Source organism: Zootoca vivipara, chromosome 1, assembly GCF_965207765.1.
Source record: "Zootoca vivipara chromosome 1, rZooViv2.hap1.1, whole genome shotgun sequence".
In the NCBI taxonomy this organism is placed as follows: domain Eukaryota; kingdom Metazoa; phylum Chordata; class Lepidosauria; order Squamata; family Lacertidae; genus Zootoca; species Zootoca vivipara.
Window position 1 is genome coordinate 19806810 of NC_142582.1, and position 19499 is coordinate 19826308.

The following is a 19499-nucleotide window of genomic DNA, read 5'->3' on the forward strand; positions in this document are numbered from 1 at the left end:
GTTTCTCACAAGTAGACCCCCTTGTAAGACATGCAATGGCCCTGGGTCTATAGACACACACCATGTTGTTGCTCTTTGGTATTGCATCCCATTTAAGAACAAGCATTCCAAAAGGAGCTCAAATGACAAACCTATTTTTCCATTGCCAGAGAAAGTAAAACTGTAAATAGAAAGATGCCAAGGCTGTCCAGGCTCTCTTCAGTCCCAACTTTTCCCACCAAGAAGTTGCTCAAAACAGCTTAAACATTAAAAAAAATATTGAGGGAAGATTTCAATGTTATGCTAAGACATTTAGGGCAAGCATTTCAGTTCTATAGAAATGGCAGGAACCATTGCAGCAGAAAAGAAATCTGATGCCATCTTGGCCTTTCAGAAATTAGAATTGCAATGCAGTAGATACAATTTAAAGATAGATTTTATTCTCTGATGACTTACTCATGCAAACTGCACATTGAAGAAAAACAGTACAGTTTGTGAAACATGTCAAATGCAAGGATCTCGAATGCGAAGTACAGAAGTAGTGTGACATACATTTTAAAACGGAATCTGTGATTATACAACTGTTCTCTTGTTTGCTGAACATAGGATTTTAACTAATCCCTTCATTAAAATCATTTACATCTCTCCTTGCACATATTTAGATTTACTTTACAACAGCAACAGCTTTATTACTAAAAAACAAACAAACAAAAAACTTTTTATTAAATAAGGTTTAAAAATAGGACTGTATTATACAACGTCAGGCACTGCTAATGCATGAACACCATTCATTTCAGTGGGCTGCTTAGGAGCAGAAAGGAAGGTGGGTAGCAAGAGCAGTGCCTGGCAGATTATTCCTAGATTTAGTGGAGGAAACATAACCACTTTGTTCTTCCAATCCACACACACTCCACCCCGATCCATAGGAGGAGGAGTATGTGTGGAAGCCGGCTTCTACGTGTATATGAACTTGTGGAATTGCAAACCATGAGTATGCATCAGGCACACATACAAATGTAGACGTCATATACCTGCACTGCATTGCTTTCAACTGTATTCATATCTCCATCCCAGTGTGACTAGAGTTGAATCCTCCAGAGAGGATTTTCTTATAGAATTCACAGTTTGTGCTGGAGACTTCGTCACTATACTTGTGGGTTAAAAATAAAATAAAATTAAAGCTTGTTTCTGAAATTAACCCTTTAAAACTGATAAAATGAAGGTGTCTGGAGCACTTTTTGTAAAAAAAAAACTTGTTTCCTTACATTTTTAATACACAAAATATTTAAATTCTTATTTTCAGACTTAAAGCACTGAAATGATATATACATAATTTTAGGACTTCGTTCATCTTCCATTATAGTTTGGTTGCAAATCATACAAATTAAGAGTTGCTCTCTGCCATTACCACCAATTAAAATCCAATGATTTAAAACTGAATATTTCATAGTTTGATGGCACCCTAGGTTAAAACAGAGCATAGAACATATGAGTTACACAAACCCACAATAAATGCATTAAATGTTTGTTATATACATAATGGAATTCTTTTTTTACTGCCAGATGCTGCTAATGTGTAGTTTTTCTCTGCTGTTATGCAAAGATTTTCGGGTATGAAAGCACATACCTATTTTTTTTCCTTTTTGCACTTTTACAACTTAATCGTAAAATATTATATATTTTTAACATGAGTACAGAATTAAAATAGATAATGGCACATTAAAAAAACCTCAATATCCTGCAGATGATTGGATAATGAGAAAAAGTGTACCTACAATCATCTTATCAGAAACAAACTACATCATGGAATGTTAGTTATCCAAATTCACACAGTAAATAACATTTCAAAAACTGCAATCACCTACCAAGCCAGCATCACACTGAAGGCATCTTTAAACATTCAAGCACAGATTGCCGGCATAACTACTGAACCATTCTCTCGCTCTCTCATTCATACACACATACACACGTCACACTATAATTACATTGTTTCCACGGTACGGTAAATATTGATTTTTTTTCTCCCCACAAGAAAAGTATCAAAATTTTGCTACTAAAAGATGACAGTGCTTACACAAGAATAAAGTACAAGTTACCTTGCAAATACAATACAATAACAAAAAAAAAAAGTCTTGAGTAGTTTGATGAGGGAATTTCAAGCTTTCCTGGCACCCATACTATCTTGCAGTATGAATAAGCTCCTCTTTAAGACTCAAGAAACCACAAAATATCAAGTGAGCTTTGAAAAAGTATTCCATCTTTCACAACCCTGTTCAGAATCTTTCTTTTGTTCTTAGTTGTTTAGGGTATAGCTGCAGGTTTTTGTTTTTGCAGCAGAAGCAAAGCTCCTGATTTTATAAAATGGAAGTGCTAGCTAAGCTGACATCTATTTTTAAAAAGAAAATCTAGCTAGTTATGACCCTGATCAAGATTACATATGTGCATAAAAAGTACTGTATTCCATATACTGTACTGGCCCTGTTAAACAAAATTCTTTAAAAATACCCAAACAGTTAAAAAGCCAAAGAAAATGCTACACAATATAATCAAACATATTCTCCCAAAGTTCCCCCCCCTCTCATAATGTGCAAAACAATATAAAGGCAAAAAAGACTAAAAGCAAATTTCCTGTTCCTGTCTTTTTCTCTTGCCTAGTGCTTTAATGATCTTGTAGAGTTTACGAAGTCAATAGGATTCTATGCAGAACTTTGGTATAAAATATTACAAGATTACTATCACAGTTTTTTGGGTGAGCATTTTACGTGACTGCTTGGAATACCACCAAATTAAAGTAGTAAGTACATTTAAACTGTACCAACACTTTACATGACGAGCACTGAAAATAACTAGCAATCCTAATTAGGAAAGGAAAATGAACTTGGTGTCTATTAAGAGACTACAACCCGCTGTGCCATTCCTGTTCGCCAACTTTCAAAGCCAAATTCAAGTTTGAATTTTACAGATGAATCATTTTTAAGCTACAGATTTCTCCTAAATGAAGGCTGCTTTCCTTGGTTTCCCTTTGAAGTTGCTAAGGAGTATCTAAAAACAATGCAAGTTTTTAATCAACTTCCTGAAGGCTGCGACTGAGATGGAGGAGCCATTACAATCTGCGAAAGCACTGGCTCTGTACTCTGGTCTGCCATCTGGGTGAGAACCGATGTAGCCACTGCTTCTGCCTTGGAGGTTGAGCTTACACCATTGGAAGTGCTGACCGAACTATGCTGAATAGCTTCTGTGTGAGGACTACTTGGCACGGAAATGTCTTCAGAACTATCATCTTTATCTGTAGCTGAAAAAGAGAACAAAAACATTTCCATGTCCTCGTCAATGAAATGTGCAATTAGAATATGAAATGCTAGTTCCATATGCTGTATAAATTCCTGAAGGATTTTGATGATAGCCAAAGCAGAGGGACTGAAATATTGGATTAGGAAAAAGTACACTTATTTTAAGGTTATGTTCTAACAAATTCAAAAACTTTGGGAATTTTTACTGGAATACCTAAATATTTTAAGATGTGACAGCTCAATAGCATGCAGTTCCCTTCTGTTATTTAGATTGTAAGAAAAAAAGGAAGGTACTGACAACTTAACATAATAATTCTAGCATACTTGAAGAGCTGTGTGCATAAATGTGTGTTTCCTGGAAAACTTAACAGAAAAAAGTTAAATATAATTCTTGACTGTTGATTGAACCAGCACTGCAACCATTCTAGTTTACCAATGTAACATGTATTGTAATCATTCATTACATTATTAATTTTATGAAACAAAGTGCAACATTGTTGTAAAAAAAATGGAAACCTTTCTACATCACAGATGGACACATTAAGAGGATTTTAATTTTCATCAATCCTATAAAGTGGGCATGATGGAGAAAATAATGTTGTACATAATTTTATTGTATAGGTAAATTCTACATTCTGACACAGCTGTTTTTTTGTATCTGCAGGCACCTATGTTGTCAAGACTACTGAACAAAAGCAAATGAAGACTTGACAGAGAAAGGGTTTCTGAGGACAATACCTCAAACATAGCATTGGATCCTGATTTGCTTCCACTGAAGGATGGCACTGACAAGACAGTGGGTGGGTGGAGGCAATTTGCAGCCCCAAGCACTACCTCTCCCAATTCTCTAAAACTACTCCTTTTTTGTGGGGGGGGGGCAACAAGAATTGCAGGGGGGATTCTCAATTCTGCATCCCACTTCCCATAATGGGAGCATCTCGCACGCAGAGTTCTGCTCACAGGGTCTTGAGATCCAAAGCAATTAGCAGGGTCTTGAGATCCAAAGCAGAGTTGCGCTAATTCAGACTTGTCTAACAAATGCTTCCAGTACACCAGGATCTTCTCTGAGGGAATCTCCTGAAATGTCATCACAGTTAAGGATTACAACGTGTCCGTTTTGGATGTAGCCTTTTTCAAGTGAAGCTATTTGGTATTGCACTTTAACCTTTAATGTGCATGAACTTGCCAGTTAAGGGACCTGCACAAGGTCAGAAATGCTGTAGCAATTATTATAGGGTTTATGCTTAGCTTATTCTAAACATCTAAGATGGAGCCTGAGGAAGATGCGAACATTGCCTAGCACAATGCAAGGAAGAAGCTTTTGTTTATTAAAAATATACTAGGCTATACAGACTACAGGCTGGAATTCAAGGTCAAGCAAATGTTCCATCTGTGCAACCATATCAGCTTGCCAGAGGGAACAATCCTGCCTCCCCGCCCAACATGGGTTTTCTTCTGACACCCCCCCCCAAGACAATTTTGAGGGAAAGGTCCACTGAGCTAGTGGAAGCCCTTGCACAGGGCTTCTTCCAGCGACAGGGCTCTTTAGGTGAACCTTGCCCTATAAATCTGATTCTGCCCAATCCATCTTATTGCATATTTACAATGAGCTATTATGTATAGTTATTCCTGCAGACCATAATCCAATATCTGCCAATAGTGACAACACACACTGCAAATGAGTTTGCAACAATAGTGCAAATTTTGGAGTATGCACTTTTTCTCTGTGTGTGTTAGTACTTTAAACTTGCAAGCTAAATGTACAACCAGATAGTTCTCTTTCATAATATCAGCATTCAAGACACCTAAGCACATTCAGCAAACTATGCATGCATAATGTAATCCTATAGCTGCTTCTATATGGAATAATGTTGTTTTGTCAGATGGGAACCATAATGGCCTCATCCCTGCAACAATCATTGTTAATATAAATTCAAAACATATTTCTGCACGGTTTCAATTTGCTCCAATATGCCACTTTCCATCCTGTCAAAATGACTGGAGATCAAAAGGACCGAGATTTATAAGCTCAAAACTGACAAAATCGGAGTTCTAAATATATACAGCCACAGAGTGTTGTAAATCTCCGGAATCTCTTAAATTAAAAAATATTGCCCATTCTGATGAAACTGCTTACAATGACTACAAGTAAAGATGGTGGCCATTAAGTTTTATCGCAAGCACCTGAGGAACTGTTCGCATGCAATACAAAATGTTCTTTTATTCTCCTAAATTACTGACACTGGCAAATTAAAACGAAGTGGCTACATATGGCAGAAACAATCTTCACATTTACAAATATACTGAAATATCACTAAATCATAAAAATGAAAGCTGTGGGTTATATATTATGAATGTTGCCTAATGCATTCCCAGCTCAGTTATTTGTTACAAATTTGTGTACAATGGACAAAATTGGCCATTTATTCTACAGCAGCAGCTGGTTCTAGCGCTGAGTATTATATCCAAAAAGAAAAGAAAGAAACACACAATTAACCTTTGAAATGCTGAAAAAGTAAAAGCATTAAGAACATTTCCCCAGCATTTTACCAATTTTACTTTTACCATAAGCATTAAAGCTCATTCTTCCTTCCCCAAATAAAATTATGGTAAACATTTATTTCATTTTATTTCTGGTGGAAAAATTGGTAAACAACATAAAGAGATTCTATCTCACAGCTATGACCTGTGAAATAACTATTTTTATTTTTTATTAAAAAAAAGTAATTGGATACTATTAAACTGCATACAATCTCTAAATATTAATACATACCATGCTGTAACTCAATACTTTTTTAAAAATTGTAAGAATCCAGAAGAAGATTCAATATGTCATTGCATTTATCTTGCAACAGCCTTGTAGGAATTGTTATATTTAAAGTGAAGTATTTGAACATCACTTCTCAGTTGTAATGTTATCTCTGTTTGCTTTGGCAGTATTTCACTGGTACAGCCTAAGCCTATATAGGTAATGGAACATTACTCACTATGATAGCCAGACTTCTTCTGCATGGCTGTTACAGGGCAATCTTTATGAGCTAGAAGAAGCTGTTTCAGCTGCGCCACTTCATTTCTCAGCAGGGTGACTTCACTCTAAAGAAGAAGAAAAAAGTTATACACTTTACCAGGATCAAGTTACATACATTTCAAACTGAGATTTACAAGCTTTCATAAAGACAAATGCAAGACACAGCACACACTTTCTAGGCACATTAACACAACAGTTTATCTACGAACTGCAGCAGTTTTGGCTAAGCAGCTTGTTTGTTTTGTAGATTCAAAGAAAATATTGGGAGTTGCTTTACATTTGGTCTATTACAGGCGTCGGCAACATTTTCTGGCCGTGGACCAGATCATATCCACGGACCATCGTCCGTGGGCTGGACATGCCTGGGACATGCGCCGAAGCGATTTCCGTCGCCGTGCTGCCCATCTCTGGGGCTCCGGAAATCGCTTCTGCGCATGCCCAGATGCGATTTTCTGCTTCTGGACATGCGCAGAAGCGATTTCCAGAGCCCCAGAGATGAGCAGCGCGGAAACGGAAATCGCTTCTGCGCATGCCCAGACATGATTTTCTGCTTCCGGACATGTGCAGAAGCGATTTCCGGAGCCCCGGAGATGGGCAGCGCGGCGATGGAAATCGCTTCTGCGCATGTCCAGAAGCAGAAAATCGCATCTGGGCATGCGCAGAAGCGATTTTCGGCACCACTCGGCGATTCCCCGCGCTGCGCCGGTTTAGCGCAGCGCGTGGGGGACTTGCCGAGCGGGCGGCTCGGTGACCAGGCTGCTTGTGGGCCAGATAAAAGGTCTCCATGGGCCGGAGGTTGCCGACGTATGGTCTATTACATTCAACTCCTTGTGATTCCTTGCTTCTATATGCAGTCTGATATAGATATCAAAACGTTGTGCATCACATTTTAAGGGAAGTTTGTGGCATTGACTAATTCTTTTGCCATTACAGATAATTGAATGGAGAATTCTAATGTGACATTTTTAAGATGAATACAGTACATTAAGGAAGTGGGGAATTTAACATATACTGGATATAGTTCCATTGATCTCCCAATATTTTTAATTGTCGCTATACAAAAAGATGTAAGTATCAATATTCGTCTGACCTCATTCTGCTGAGGCAGAAGCTGGGGATTTTTCTGCTGTAGCTAAAACAACTTCCTACAAGTCCAGCAAGAAAAGCCAAAGGTTGAGCCCACTTCTAAACTCTAAAAGTGAGCCTCACCATACAGTAATATTTTTATATTTCATATTCATATGTTTCAAACAGTATTTCCCAGCTCATTTATTCTGTAAAATTGACAAAACTAGAATGATTGATAAAACCAGCACTATTTCACAGCTAACATGCTGTGGAAGCCAAACGTATCAAAACACATATTCAACTTAAGTCATCATGGGTTATTACTACCTGGCTGTGCCAGCTTTATCAAATGATAAATCATTTTGGAATACAGGATTAATATTTTCAGATAACGAATAGTTTAAATAATTTATCTGCCATTCAGTTTTCTTTACAAGTCATTCTGTTCTTCACCTTTGCCAGTTTTGTTGCTGGCAGACTATAAAAAAAATCTCTGCTTTACATGAAAGAGATTAACCCTTGAGACTCTGCCGTGTGTGTGTGTGTGTTCCATTCTATGCTCATAAAAATATGTTTAAGTAGGAAAAATCCATACAGAAATGTCCATTGTCTTTTAATGCAAATAAAAACATAGATGAGTGACATCTATGGGCCAGCCTCCCCCAATCTGGTGCCCTCCAAATGTTTTTGTGTATATTCTTATTTAGCTACCGTCAGCCTTGCCAATCATATACACAGGCCTCCTGCACTTACATTACACTGTTCTCTGATTTGTTTCTACATATTCCATTATACCTTGAAAGTGAAGGATTAGCCAAGAAGGCAAAAATCTTTGACCTTAGTTGGTCTTTAAGGTGCTACTGAAGGATTTTTTTTATTTTACTTCAATCTTACAGTTGTCTTCAGTTTTGTTTTTAATAATGCATGGGTAGATACACCTGACTGGCTCTGGAACTTTGCTGGAGCACATCTATACTGTGAAATGGGTACAAGCAGCTCACGCCCACCACGCCTCTTAAAGCAGGCTTGCATTATATGCAATGCCCGATGGCCACTTGTAACCTCACCTCACCCTATGTGCACCCCACTGGGGTACGTTCCAGATATTCAGAGCTTGCACCCTTTCCCCATCTCTTTTTTGGGGAGAAGGCAAAAGAAATGGAGCTCCTGAGACACTTATGGGGAGGGAAAGATGAAATATTATGGGGCGACGGGGTTCAGTTCCCATCACTCCACCATATGATGGGACATAGGGTGTCATACCCTGCTGTGTGCCGGCAATCACACGTCATTTGGACGAGCCGAAAATTACACTGTTTGCTCTGGACCTGTAAAATGGATTCAACTGCTTGGGCTTGCCGATCGGAAGGTCGGCGGTTCGAATCCCCGCGACGGGGTGAGCTCCCATTGCTCGGTCCCAGCTCCTGCCAACCTAGCAGTTTGTGTGCTGCTCTGGTTTCGCCAGAAGGGGCTTAGTCATGCTGGCCACATGATCCGGAAAAACTGTCTGCAGAAGCCTGTAAAGTGAGATGAGCACTGCAACCTCAGAGTCATTCGCGACTGGAGCTAATGGTCAGGGGTCCCTTTACCTTTACTCAACTTTCATAGCGGAAGCCAACACAAGGATTCCTTTCCTCCCCCACCCAAAAATCAAAAGGAGATAACCTTTTCTGGCAAGTAGAACAATCATATTGGCATAGCGTTGAATTCCACCTATTGCCTTTAATTATTGTATTACATTATTATCAGATTATTGTTTTAAAATTGCAAACAAGCAGAAGGAAGTACCTGTAATTGACCATTTAATGAGCTCAAGTCTTCAGCTTTCTTCTCCAAAGACTGCACCCAAACTTTTCTTTTTTGTCTACACCTTGATGCTGCCGCCCTATTCCGCTCTAGGAATTTCCGCCTTTTCTCATCAGGATCTTCATTTGCTGCCCTTCGTCGTCGACCCCCTGTATTTGGCGTTTGCGGTGCAAGCTGTGCTGGAGAAGCCTGCAAGAAGCAAGGAATGCAGAGATCATTGCCACAAAACTTTTAGTTCGAGCTTAAACTTTGGACAGAAATTCACATTCCTCTAATATACCACACAGCATTGACTACAATGGTCTCATTTAGAGCAGAATATAAATTAAACACATACAATCTTGAACTTTCGTTTTAAAGAGTTTCACAGTAAAAACAAAATGCACTGTTGACATGTTGGCTATAGCAGACATAACCAAACACAGGTTGGCAATGTGATGCCACAGTACGAAAGTTCCAACTCATAATAATAATAATAATAATAATAATAATAATAATAATAATAATAATAATTTATTATTTATACCCCGCCCATCTGGCTGGGTTTCCCCAGCCACTCTGGGCGGCTTCCAACAGAAATATTAGAATACACTAATTTCTTAAAGATTAAAAGCTTCCCTAAACAGGGCTGCCTTCAGATGTCCTCTAAAAGTCTGGTAGTTGTTTTTCTCTTTGACATCTGGTGGGAGGTCGTTCCACAGGGCAGGTGCCACTACCGAGAAGGCCCTCTGCCTGGTTCCCTGTAGCTTTGCTTCTCGCAGTGAGGGAACCGCCAGAAGGCCCTTGGCGCTGGACCTCAGTGTCCGGGCAGAACGATGGAGGTGGAGACGCTCCTTCAGGTATACTGGACCGAGGCCGTTTAGGGCTTTAAAGGTAAGCACCAACACTTTGACTAGTGCTCGGAAACGTACTGGGAGCCAATGCAGGTCTTTCCAGACCGGTGTTATGTGGTCTCGGCGGCTGCTCCCAGTCACCAGTCTAGCTGCTGCATTCTGGATTAATTGTAGTTTCCGGGTCACCTTCAAAGGTAGCCCCACATAGAGCGCATTGCAGTAGTCCAAGCAAGAGATAACTAGAGCATGCACCACTCTGGTGAGACAGTCCGCGGGCAGGTAGGGTCTCGGCCTGCGTACCAGATGGAGCTGATAAACAGCTGCCCTGGATACAGAACCTGCCCGCCTCCATGGACAGTTGTGAGTCCAAAATGACTCCCTGGCTGCGCACCTGGTCCTTCAGGGGCACGGTTACCCCACTCAGGACCAGGGAGTCCTCCACACCTACCTGCCCGCCTTCTGTCCCCCACAAACAGTACTTCTGCTTGTCAGGATTCAAACTCATGAAAGATTACCCTACCCAAATTTGGGCCATTCTCCCAACCCCACTGCAACCCTGTAAAAAAAATAAATAAATCCACCATATTCACTAGACTCCCCCTTTGGAGAAGCTTTTCAGGGATGCAGAGGGGAAGAGAAATGATAGATTGTTTGTGTGAACTATCTAATACTTGTACAACCACTGGATACATCACAGAAGATACTATTATAGAGGCAGAGTGGAGCTGAATTAAATGGCTTCTCCCCCCTCACTTTAGGGTGGGGTTTCTCTCTCTTTTTGTATTGAAAAAGAGGAAATTCTAGGATTAAAAAATCTTTGGTGTAAGAGTTCAAGCACTTGCAACACAGGGCTGGTTCATATGCAATGCTAAGCCAATGTTTAGTCAATGAGCCTCAGTGAGCCTGAACAAAGAATACAGTGGTACCTCATGTTGCGAATGGGATCCGTTCCGGCGGCCCGTTTGCAACATGAAAAGGCCACATCATGAAGTGCCGCATCTGCGCACGTGGCACTTCTGCACATGCGCGCAGGTCATGGACACGCCGAACCCGGAAGTAACCTGTTCTGGGACTTCCGGATTTGGCGCGTCCATAACCTGAAAAGACGCAACATGAAGCAGACATATCCTGAGGTGTGACTGTAGTCGCTAAACAAGTCAACTACAAACCATGGGTTATGAAGTTACCTTGTTTAGCAACCTGGTTTGTTGTAAGCCAAGATTGCTGGTTTGCACATAACACTAAGTTAAGAGTCTGTCAGGAAGTAACACAGGATGTTTATATGGTAGCAAACAGCATCTTACCGGTGTTTCAGTAGTAGATGTAGCAGGCTGCTGCAGCGACTGTGGCCGTGCTTCCTCTGACTGAGTTCTAACCAACCCACTTGTTTGTCCCTTTGCAGTATCTCCATTTGTGACTTGAGAGTGCTGCTGGGTTAAGGCAGCTTTTAATCTCTGAAAGACAAAAATGAATTTTTCCAGGATGAACGATTGCAGGCTGCAATAGTCAACTTACTCAGCTGTTCACTAGCTTAAGAGTTGCCTGTGAAAGCTGCTCATGCCCAATTTTTGGAGATTCTCCTCCTGCTGCAGTTCTATTCCATACCTCTCATGAAGACCCCCAAAATTCCAGGAGAGGCTTTTTGGAGGGTGCAGGGTGCTGCCATGAGAAGGGAGGAAACTTCCCTTGTGCGAGTGCACATCCACTCGCACAGCACTGGAAACAACCCACTACTTTCATTCTAAGCATATGCAGTGGTACCTCAGTTTACAAACTTAATCCGTTCCAGAAATCCGTTCTTAAACTGAAACAGTTTTAAACCGAGGCGCACTTTCCCTAATGAGGCCTCCTGCCGCCGGTGTCCTTCCACCATTCAGCTTTCGTTCGTAGACCGAGGTAAAGTTCACTAACTTCCAGTCTTGCGGAGTTCTTATACCGAATAGTTTGTAAACAGGGCTGTTATTAAACAGAGGTACCACTGTACAGGCAACCCCCGATTTGTGCAGGATTTGCATTCAATGTCACTGCACGCCTGTGTGAAATTGTGTTCAACTGAAACACCCCGTTCTGCCTCTGCCCCACCCTTTTGGCGAAGTTTTTAATGACGTTTCCAGGTCACTTCCAGGTTCAATGCTGTGCACATGTGCGCAACTGCACACACATCAGTCGCGCCTAAAACAAGAGTTGCCTGTACTTCATTTTGCCTCCCATGTCTTTTTCCTTTTAAAAAGAACTGACTAATACCACTTGTTCTAGTTCCAGAAAGTTATAGATCCACAATGTTAACAAGATGATGGGTATGAAACACAGTGTTACAATGGTTAGCAAAAATACTATTATATGGTTACGGTATCAGTATATTTCTGAGCTAGTAAGAAGGGGTACTTAAGGTTGTGATGTGGGTTATACACCCCCCCCCCAAAGTGATCCAGTGCTTTTGGCCAAATACAAGTACCAAAAACATCAAAGGGACCAAAGGATAACAATAGGTATCTGTTCCATAGTTCCAATAAATGCAAAAAAACTATTTAAAACCCCCTAAAATATTACATTGTGTTTCTAACTACATAGTATATATGGTTACAGAAAGAATATCCAGCCACAGGTGTCCCCCTCCCCAAGCTATTTTGCTTAAGGAGCAAAGCTAAACTGGCTCGGAACTTGCTGCTTCACTCAGCCAGCAACCTCCCCGCCCCCCTCAACTGGGAAATATATCACTGTATTTTCACAGAAGCATTCACAAGCCACAGAAGTATTTTGGCTCAGCCAGCACCTGGTCCTCAGCCTTCAGGACTGTATTCCCTCCAGTCAAATTGCTGATGCAGGGCAACAACCGCTTCTGAGAAGGGATGCCTCTAGTCCCCAAGGAATTTAACAATTTAGGCCATCCACCCCCTGCCCCCACCATAGCATTAATGGACAAAAAATGGACCAAGTCACTGAAGAAAGGAGTGATGAAGTTGGAGAGCTGAGCCACGGGACAAGGGAAATCACAACACCTATAGGAAGAGTGCCAAACGATGCCATTCTTTCCGGGACAGCCCTGTGTAACAAGTTTGAATAGTTGTTCCTAAATAGTCTCAAATATTTTAAAGCCTTCATAGTTTACCAAAATGTTCCAATAATCAACCCAATAATTTCAACCTGTTAAGTAGATTCACTGCTACCATTGGGAAGTCTGCTCTTCCTCCAAGGAGCTTGGGGCAATTTACACGTACCCCCAACCACCCAATGAAGTAGGTAAGGTTGAGAGAGAATTTGCTCAAGGCTACCCACTAAGCTGTAGAACTGAGCTCTTTATTCACTGCACCATACTGTTGATAGTGATTGTTAATGTTCTCTCTAGTGATATAATAAAATACATATTTAAAGTATAATTAGAAATGATGAAGTACATTGATAGTCATTCAATTTGTATTTGCAATATTGCTCAAACACTGACTACATTCTAATCCTGAACAGCAAAGGCATCTTTTTAGTATAAAAAATATGTATACCCTTCAAAATAAACCCCTATCACATCTGTCAGAATTGGTAGGAATAGATCACTCCATCACGAGTTCACAGAAACAAGAGGATATATTGTAGAAACAATTTATGAAAAAGTCAGATCCATATTTCATATCTGCCACAAAACCTCATCAGAGTAATAACCCTCCTTCTCCTGGGTGTTATCTTACCATCTGCTGCTCTATTACTTATCTTTATTTTGCAACTAATTAACAGCATAATCTTCTAAATTCAGCAAGTTAATTATCATTATTGTGGTCTTTGCAGCATCATCAGTCCTTATGAAGTCTTGTCTCTCCCCTCCCCCCAGAGAATCTATGAAAATGAAGTAGGTTGGGAGAGGGTCTGTTTCTTTAGTGCAGGCTCATTAGGTGTTTGCTGATTAGCTCGGCATGCAGAGAGGCAGGTCAGGAGAATTCTGCCGAACACAAGGTCCCATGCCGAGCTCAACAAAGTTAATGTGAGTTTCTGAACATTTGCCAGGCTGCCCTCTGTCAACTCTCAGTAGTAACCCCTGCAGAAAACCTACTGGCTACCCACTATGCTTCAGGTATTTCTCAGTTTCTTAAAAAAAATGTATGCAGAAAACCACAGAGAGCATCACTTACAATTTTTTTTAAAGAGGCAAGGCAATCCTAATTCAGAGGGTCTTATTTGTTTTTATATAGAAATGATTTGTTAACTCTGCACTTGCTACAAATATAACATTTCAGATGCTTTCAGAAACAAAATAAAAGATGATCATTAAATGAATTCACCCCCAATCGAGAGATTTGAAGACACTTGTATCTATTATCCATGTACTGCCATTAGCATGCATTCCAATCTACAGAGTACAAAGGAACAGGTACTTGTCCCAGGGAGGCTGCAATAGAAAATTCAACAAAGGAAGCTGGATCCAGAGTAACTGTGACTGAAGGGAGTTGGTGGAAGGTGACTTTCTTGCCCCCTTCTCCCACCTACAGCTTCACAAGCTGTCTGAAACATCTCTCCTTAGGGTTAGGGGAACCTGCTAAATGGGGTGGGCTAGAGTGCGAGGGTTAACAGGGACTGATCACTCAAAATGAGGCTAGGCACCTTCTGTGAGCAGCAGCTCGGCTCATGGATGTTTTTTTGACAATCTTCCCCTTCCCCCTCCGTCTCTCAAGATATGCACAGACATTTTAGAGGTAATGATGAAGCTCTGTATCGTCATCTAATGAATTTGTGCTTCAAGTTTTATAATTCTAATAATATTATGTTCAAAGACTATATATGCTGGTTAAGGGCACCCTACCCTCAAATATAAGTCAAGCATCACCAGAGCTCTAAACGTTGATATGTTGTATGTAGGTACTGAAATACTATTATTTTTTCCATAAGTGCTTAGTACGTACCGACTAAAATTGCAATTCAATCCCCTACAGCTTCAACTGAACTTGTTTGTCAGTGCATGCGTGTTTGCAGTCATTTGTTAATCTCCCTGGTATGTTTCAGTAGAAATTGTTTTACAAATTATTTTTCTGTATTTTCTTGTTATTTTATACCAGTGTTTCTCAAACTTGGATCTTAAGCTACGGTTGGACTACAACTCCCATCATCCCTAGGCAGCAGGACTAGTGGTTAGATATGGTGGGAGTTGCAGTCCAAAAAACAGCTGGAGACCCAAGTTTGAAAAACACTGTGCTATACTGTATGACACCCTGAGCATTTTTTAAATTGAAAAATGGGGTAAAACCTATGTTACACAAACATAATTTGCAATTTCAACCTTTGCTGAAAGTTGGTCAACCAAAGCCTAACTAAATGGAATCAGATTTCCTCCCCAGATTCACCTATTTCAGCATCCAGGGCCTTTCCTATTTAGAACTTGCAGCACTGTCACTCATTCTTTTAATATATATATATATATAAAGTCATTTGGATTAAATCTAAGACAGTGGTAATTATGTAAACATTAACAAGTATGGGGAGGAAGAGACAGATCTCTCTCTCTCTCTCTCTCTCTCTCTCTCTCTCTCTCTCTCTCTCTCTCTCTGTGTGTGTGTGTGTGTGTGTGTGTATTTGCAATTTAGGAATATAGAGGAACTTACTTTTCAGCATGATCTGCCATGTAAGTTGTGTAATTCTAAGCTGGCAACACTACGGAATGCCACTAGAGAGCACAAAGCAGATTTAAATGCAAGACAAATACTCCAGCCAGGGCATGTAATTATAAGGTATATAATGGGCAGAAGGGTATTATTTTAGATGAATGCAGGATAAGCATATCAGATAAATTAATTACTGCTCTCGTTTCTAAATTTCTAAATTTCTCAATTCTCAGAATGAGAAAAAAAGTAAAAGAAATTTTCAGTCATGTGTGCAGACATTGACTAGGATTTAACGTATAAAATATTCTGAAATAAGCAATGAAGATGTTGGCATACTGTGGGGCCATGCGGGTGCCCATGGCTGATTTAGAACATCGTTTCCTAGACTCCTACCCACTCAAACCTCTCTTGTACCTACGATACATTGACGATATTTTTATTATCTGGACACATGGACAACAGACCCTGGAAACCTTCCACCAGACATTCAATGACTTTCACCCCACCATCAACCTAACAATGAACCAATCCATGCAAGAAATACATTTTTTGGACACTACTATAAAAATACAGGATGGACGTATAGACACCACCTTATACAGAAAACCAACTGACCGACAAACATATCTACATGCTTCTAGCTACCATCCTAAACATACCAAACAATCCATCGTATACAGCCAGGCCCTACGTTACAACCGTATCTGTTCCAACTCTACAGACAGAGAATCTCACCTAAGAGATCTACAGCAAACCTTTTTAGAACTAAAATATCCACCTGATGAAGTTAAACAACAGATCAACAGAGCCAGACTGATACCTAGGGAGAACCTGCTGCAAGACAGACCCAAAAAAGAAAATAACAGAACACCACTAGTCATCACATACAGCTCCCAAGTTAAAACAGTACAACGCATCATCAGAGATCTACAGCCTCTCCTGGACAATGACAGCTCCCTTTCTCAAGCTCTGGGAGGAAGACCTTTCATTGCCTACAGACAGCCACCCAATCTTAAACAACTCCTCACCCACAATAATACAACCACCAGACTTAACATGGACACTGGTACCAGAGCCTGCAATAAACCCAGATGCCAACTTTGCTGCCACATACACCCGGACAACATCATTACTGGCCCCAACAACATCCAACATACCATCTCAGGACTATTTAATTGCTCATCTTCTAACATTGTGTATGCCATCAAATGCCAATGGTGCCCTTCAGCTCTCTATATTGGACAAACAGGCCAAACCCTACGCCAAAGGATAAATGGACATAAATCTGACATCAGGAACCATAAGACTGAAAAACCAGTAGGAGAACACTTCAATCTCCCAGGACATTCTATACAAGATCTCAAAGCAGCTGTTTTATTACAGAGAAATTTCAGGAACAGACTGGAAAGAGAAGTTGCTGAATTGGAAATCATTACCAAGCTTAAAACCATGGAAGCACCTGGGATGAATAGAGACATCGGATTCTTATCTCATTATGCATGATCAAGCTCTCTTTAGCACCTCAGCCCAGGACTAATTGCAGCCATCAGCAGCCATTAACAGCCATCTCCAGGTTTACCACTCCCATCAGCCCACCACCCATTCCCACCCACCCCCACCACCCTCTGTATATATATATAGGGTCTGACACTTCTGTTTCTAGTGTATCTGAAGAAGTGTGCATGCACACGAAAGCTCATACCAAAATATAAACTTAGTTGGTCTTTAAGGTGCTACTGAAGGAATTTTTTTATTTTGGTTCATTAAGGGTTGCCATATTCCCTAAAGTGAAAATCCGGACATTCTTGGGAACATCTCCCCCCCCCCACTCCCCATTATTTTTTTAGGCTCTTTAAAGGCTTTTTAAAGCTTGTTTTTTTTAATTGCTGTGCTTGCCATACGTCCGGGTTTTCACGGACATTTTGCTGATTCAGCAAGAATCCGCCCAAATGCCATTTTCAGATCTCAATTCCTGGGCAGGTCTAGGAAAATCCAGATGTATGGCAATCCTAGGTTCATAGCTCTGCTATATATATAAGGAATGATTAATATACCTGCATTTGAAACTCAAAGGGTGACAGTCCTACATTTTTACTGAACCTATACAAAAATCAGAACAGTACTCATGCTCCTTTGTCTTCTTCTCCAGGATAAATCCAGTCAGATACAGTTCCTCAGATTGTGTCCAGGCCCTGCAGCTCTCTCTGCATCCAAGAAACAAGGTTTTGATGGCTACTTTAAAAAAAATATCCATCACCTCACTGAAAGAAACAGTTGAAATGCAAATATTCACCAAATTTTATCAACTAAGGAGACTGCTAAAATTTAAACACAGCTATTTCTCCTGTGCTTTCTCAAGATGTGCTTCTTTTATATTTGTATAACAAAAAATGTTTGCCATATTGCGCATATAAAGGTTTACAACATGCTGCTACATTGTTTTTCTTTTCTGACACATAAATTCTACAAAGTATTCTGAGCAATTCCATGTCAGATAACGCTGAACTACCAACACCAGTCCTGAGTTAACAAAGTTATAATATGACTGCTATTCCTTCTCACACATCTTTTAAGAGTTAAATTCCTGGTTCAGACCAGGAGGAACATAGCCTTAAGGAGACCACTCTGTCGGTGCAAACATTTCTGCTTGCCTGATTGAACAATCTCTGCTTTTTTTGGGGGGGGGGTCCTCTCAATCCCCCTTCAGCCAATTGTGGGGGGAAGAGGCAGTGTGTGTGTGTGGGGAGCAGCCCGGTTAGCAGAATCGAGCCCAGCAAAGTTTGCTACAATATAGAGGATTTCTTCCACTTCTCCCTTTTCACATGTGGAAGTTGAAAGGTTATACTTTGCAGAGTTGGAAAACTTATATTTTGAGTAAATGAATTTCTTGTTTTGTCTGAACTCAAGAAACTAGCTTATTCTAACTATGACTTGTTAACAAATCAGGATCAAATGATGTTTGCTATCCTCTTTTGTTTTAATTAGGTAAAGGTAAAGGGGCCCCTGACCATTGGGTCCAGTCGTGACCGACTCTGGGGTTGCACGCTCATCTCGTTTTATTGGCCAAGGGAGCTGGCGTACAGCATGTGGCCAGCATGACAAAGCTGCTTCTGGCGAACTAGAGCAGCGCACGGAAACACCGTTTACCTTCCCGCTGTAGCGGTACCTATTTATCTACTTGCACTTTGACGTGCTTTCGAACTGCTAGGTTGGCAGGAGCTGGGACCGAGCAATGGGAGCTCACCCCGTCACAGGGATTTGAACCGCCGACCTTCTGATCAGCAAGCCCTAGTCTCTGTGGTTTAACCCACAGCGCCACCTGTGTCCCTTATTGTTTTAATTAGTCACAGTTAAAATAAGGCAGGCCCTCCCAAGATTGAACGTAACAGGAATTGACAGTTTCCCTAAAGTGAAAGTGAACACTTTCAACCTGCTGCTCTTGAGGGCAAAGATGAGAGGGAGCCTGAGAGCCTGAGCCACTTATTCACAACACCAAACAACAGTGTATTATTACATACAAACTCTGTCAATTTCTTGGCTATTTCTCATAAAAGGCATTTTCCTGATAATTCTGTAGTTGCTCTTGTAATTTTTTCTTTTCTTAACAAAGGGTTTTTATATATCATCCTTTCACTAACACACTGGCTTAACAATAATGTAATACTTCTATACATATTCATGGGCAGAGCTTATTTCATTTTAGGTCTGCAACAGTGAGAATCTAAGCATGATAGCCAGATGCAGCATCCCACTTACACAACCAATTTTCACTAGCACAAAAGAGATTTACTCATCCTCCCTGCCACAGCCCCTGCAGTTACCCAGATGTGCTTTGGAGGCCATCTGAGGGTTGTAGGAAGGAGGAAATGAAGTCCTGCCATGCCCACTGGTGCAACATTGTACTTATCAAAAC

General features: G+C 40.5%; 1 protein-coding gene across 5 annotated transcripts in view; it reads right to left on the reverse strand.

Moving 5' to 3' along the window:
- Window positions 1-397: 397 nt before the first annotated feature.
- ATF2 (activating transcription factor 2) overlaps window positions 398-19499 on the reverse strand; it is a 40340-nt gene continuing 21238 nt past the window's right edge. For all 5 annotated transcript variants that reach the window (XM_088660254.1, XM_035134935.3, XM_088660243.1 and 2 more), the window contains 4 exons: window positions 11309-11458; window positions 9154-9360; window positions 6257-6362; window positions 398-3271 (listed from right to left, as the gene is read on the reverse strand). In XM_088660254.1, coding sequence (XP_088516380.1) covers window positions 3045-3271; window positions 6257-6362; window positions 9154-9360; window positions 11309-11458 — 690 coding nt within the window. In that variant the 3' untranslated portion in view covers window positions 398-3044. The remainder of the gene's footprint in view (window positions 3272-6256; window positions 6363-9153; window positions 9361-11308; window positions 11459-19499) is intronic.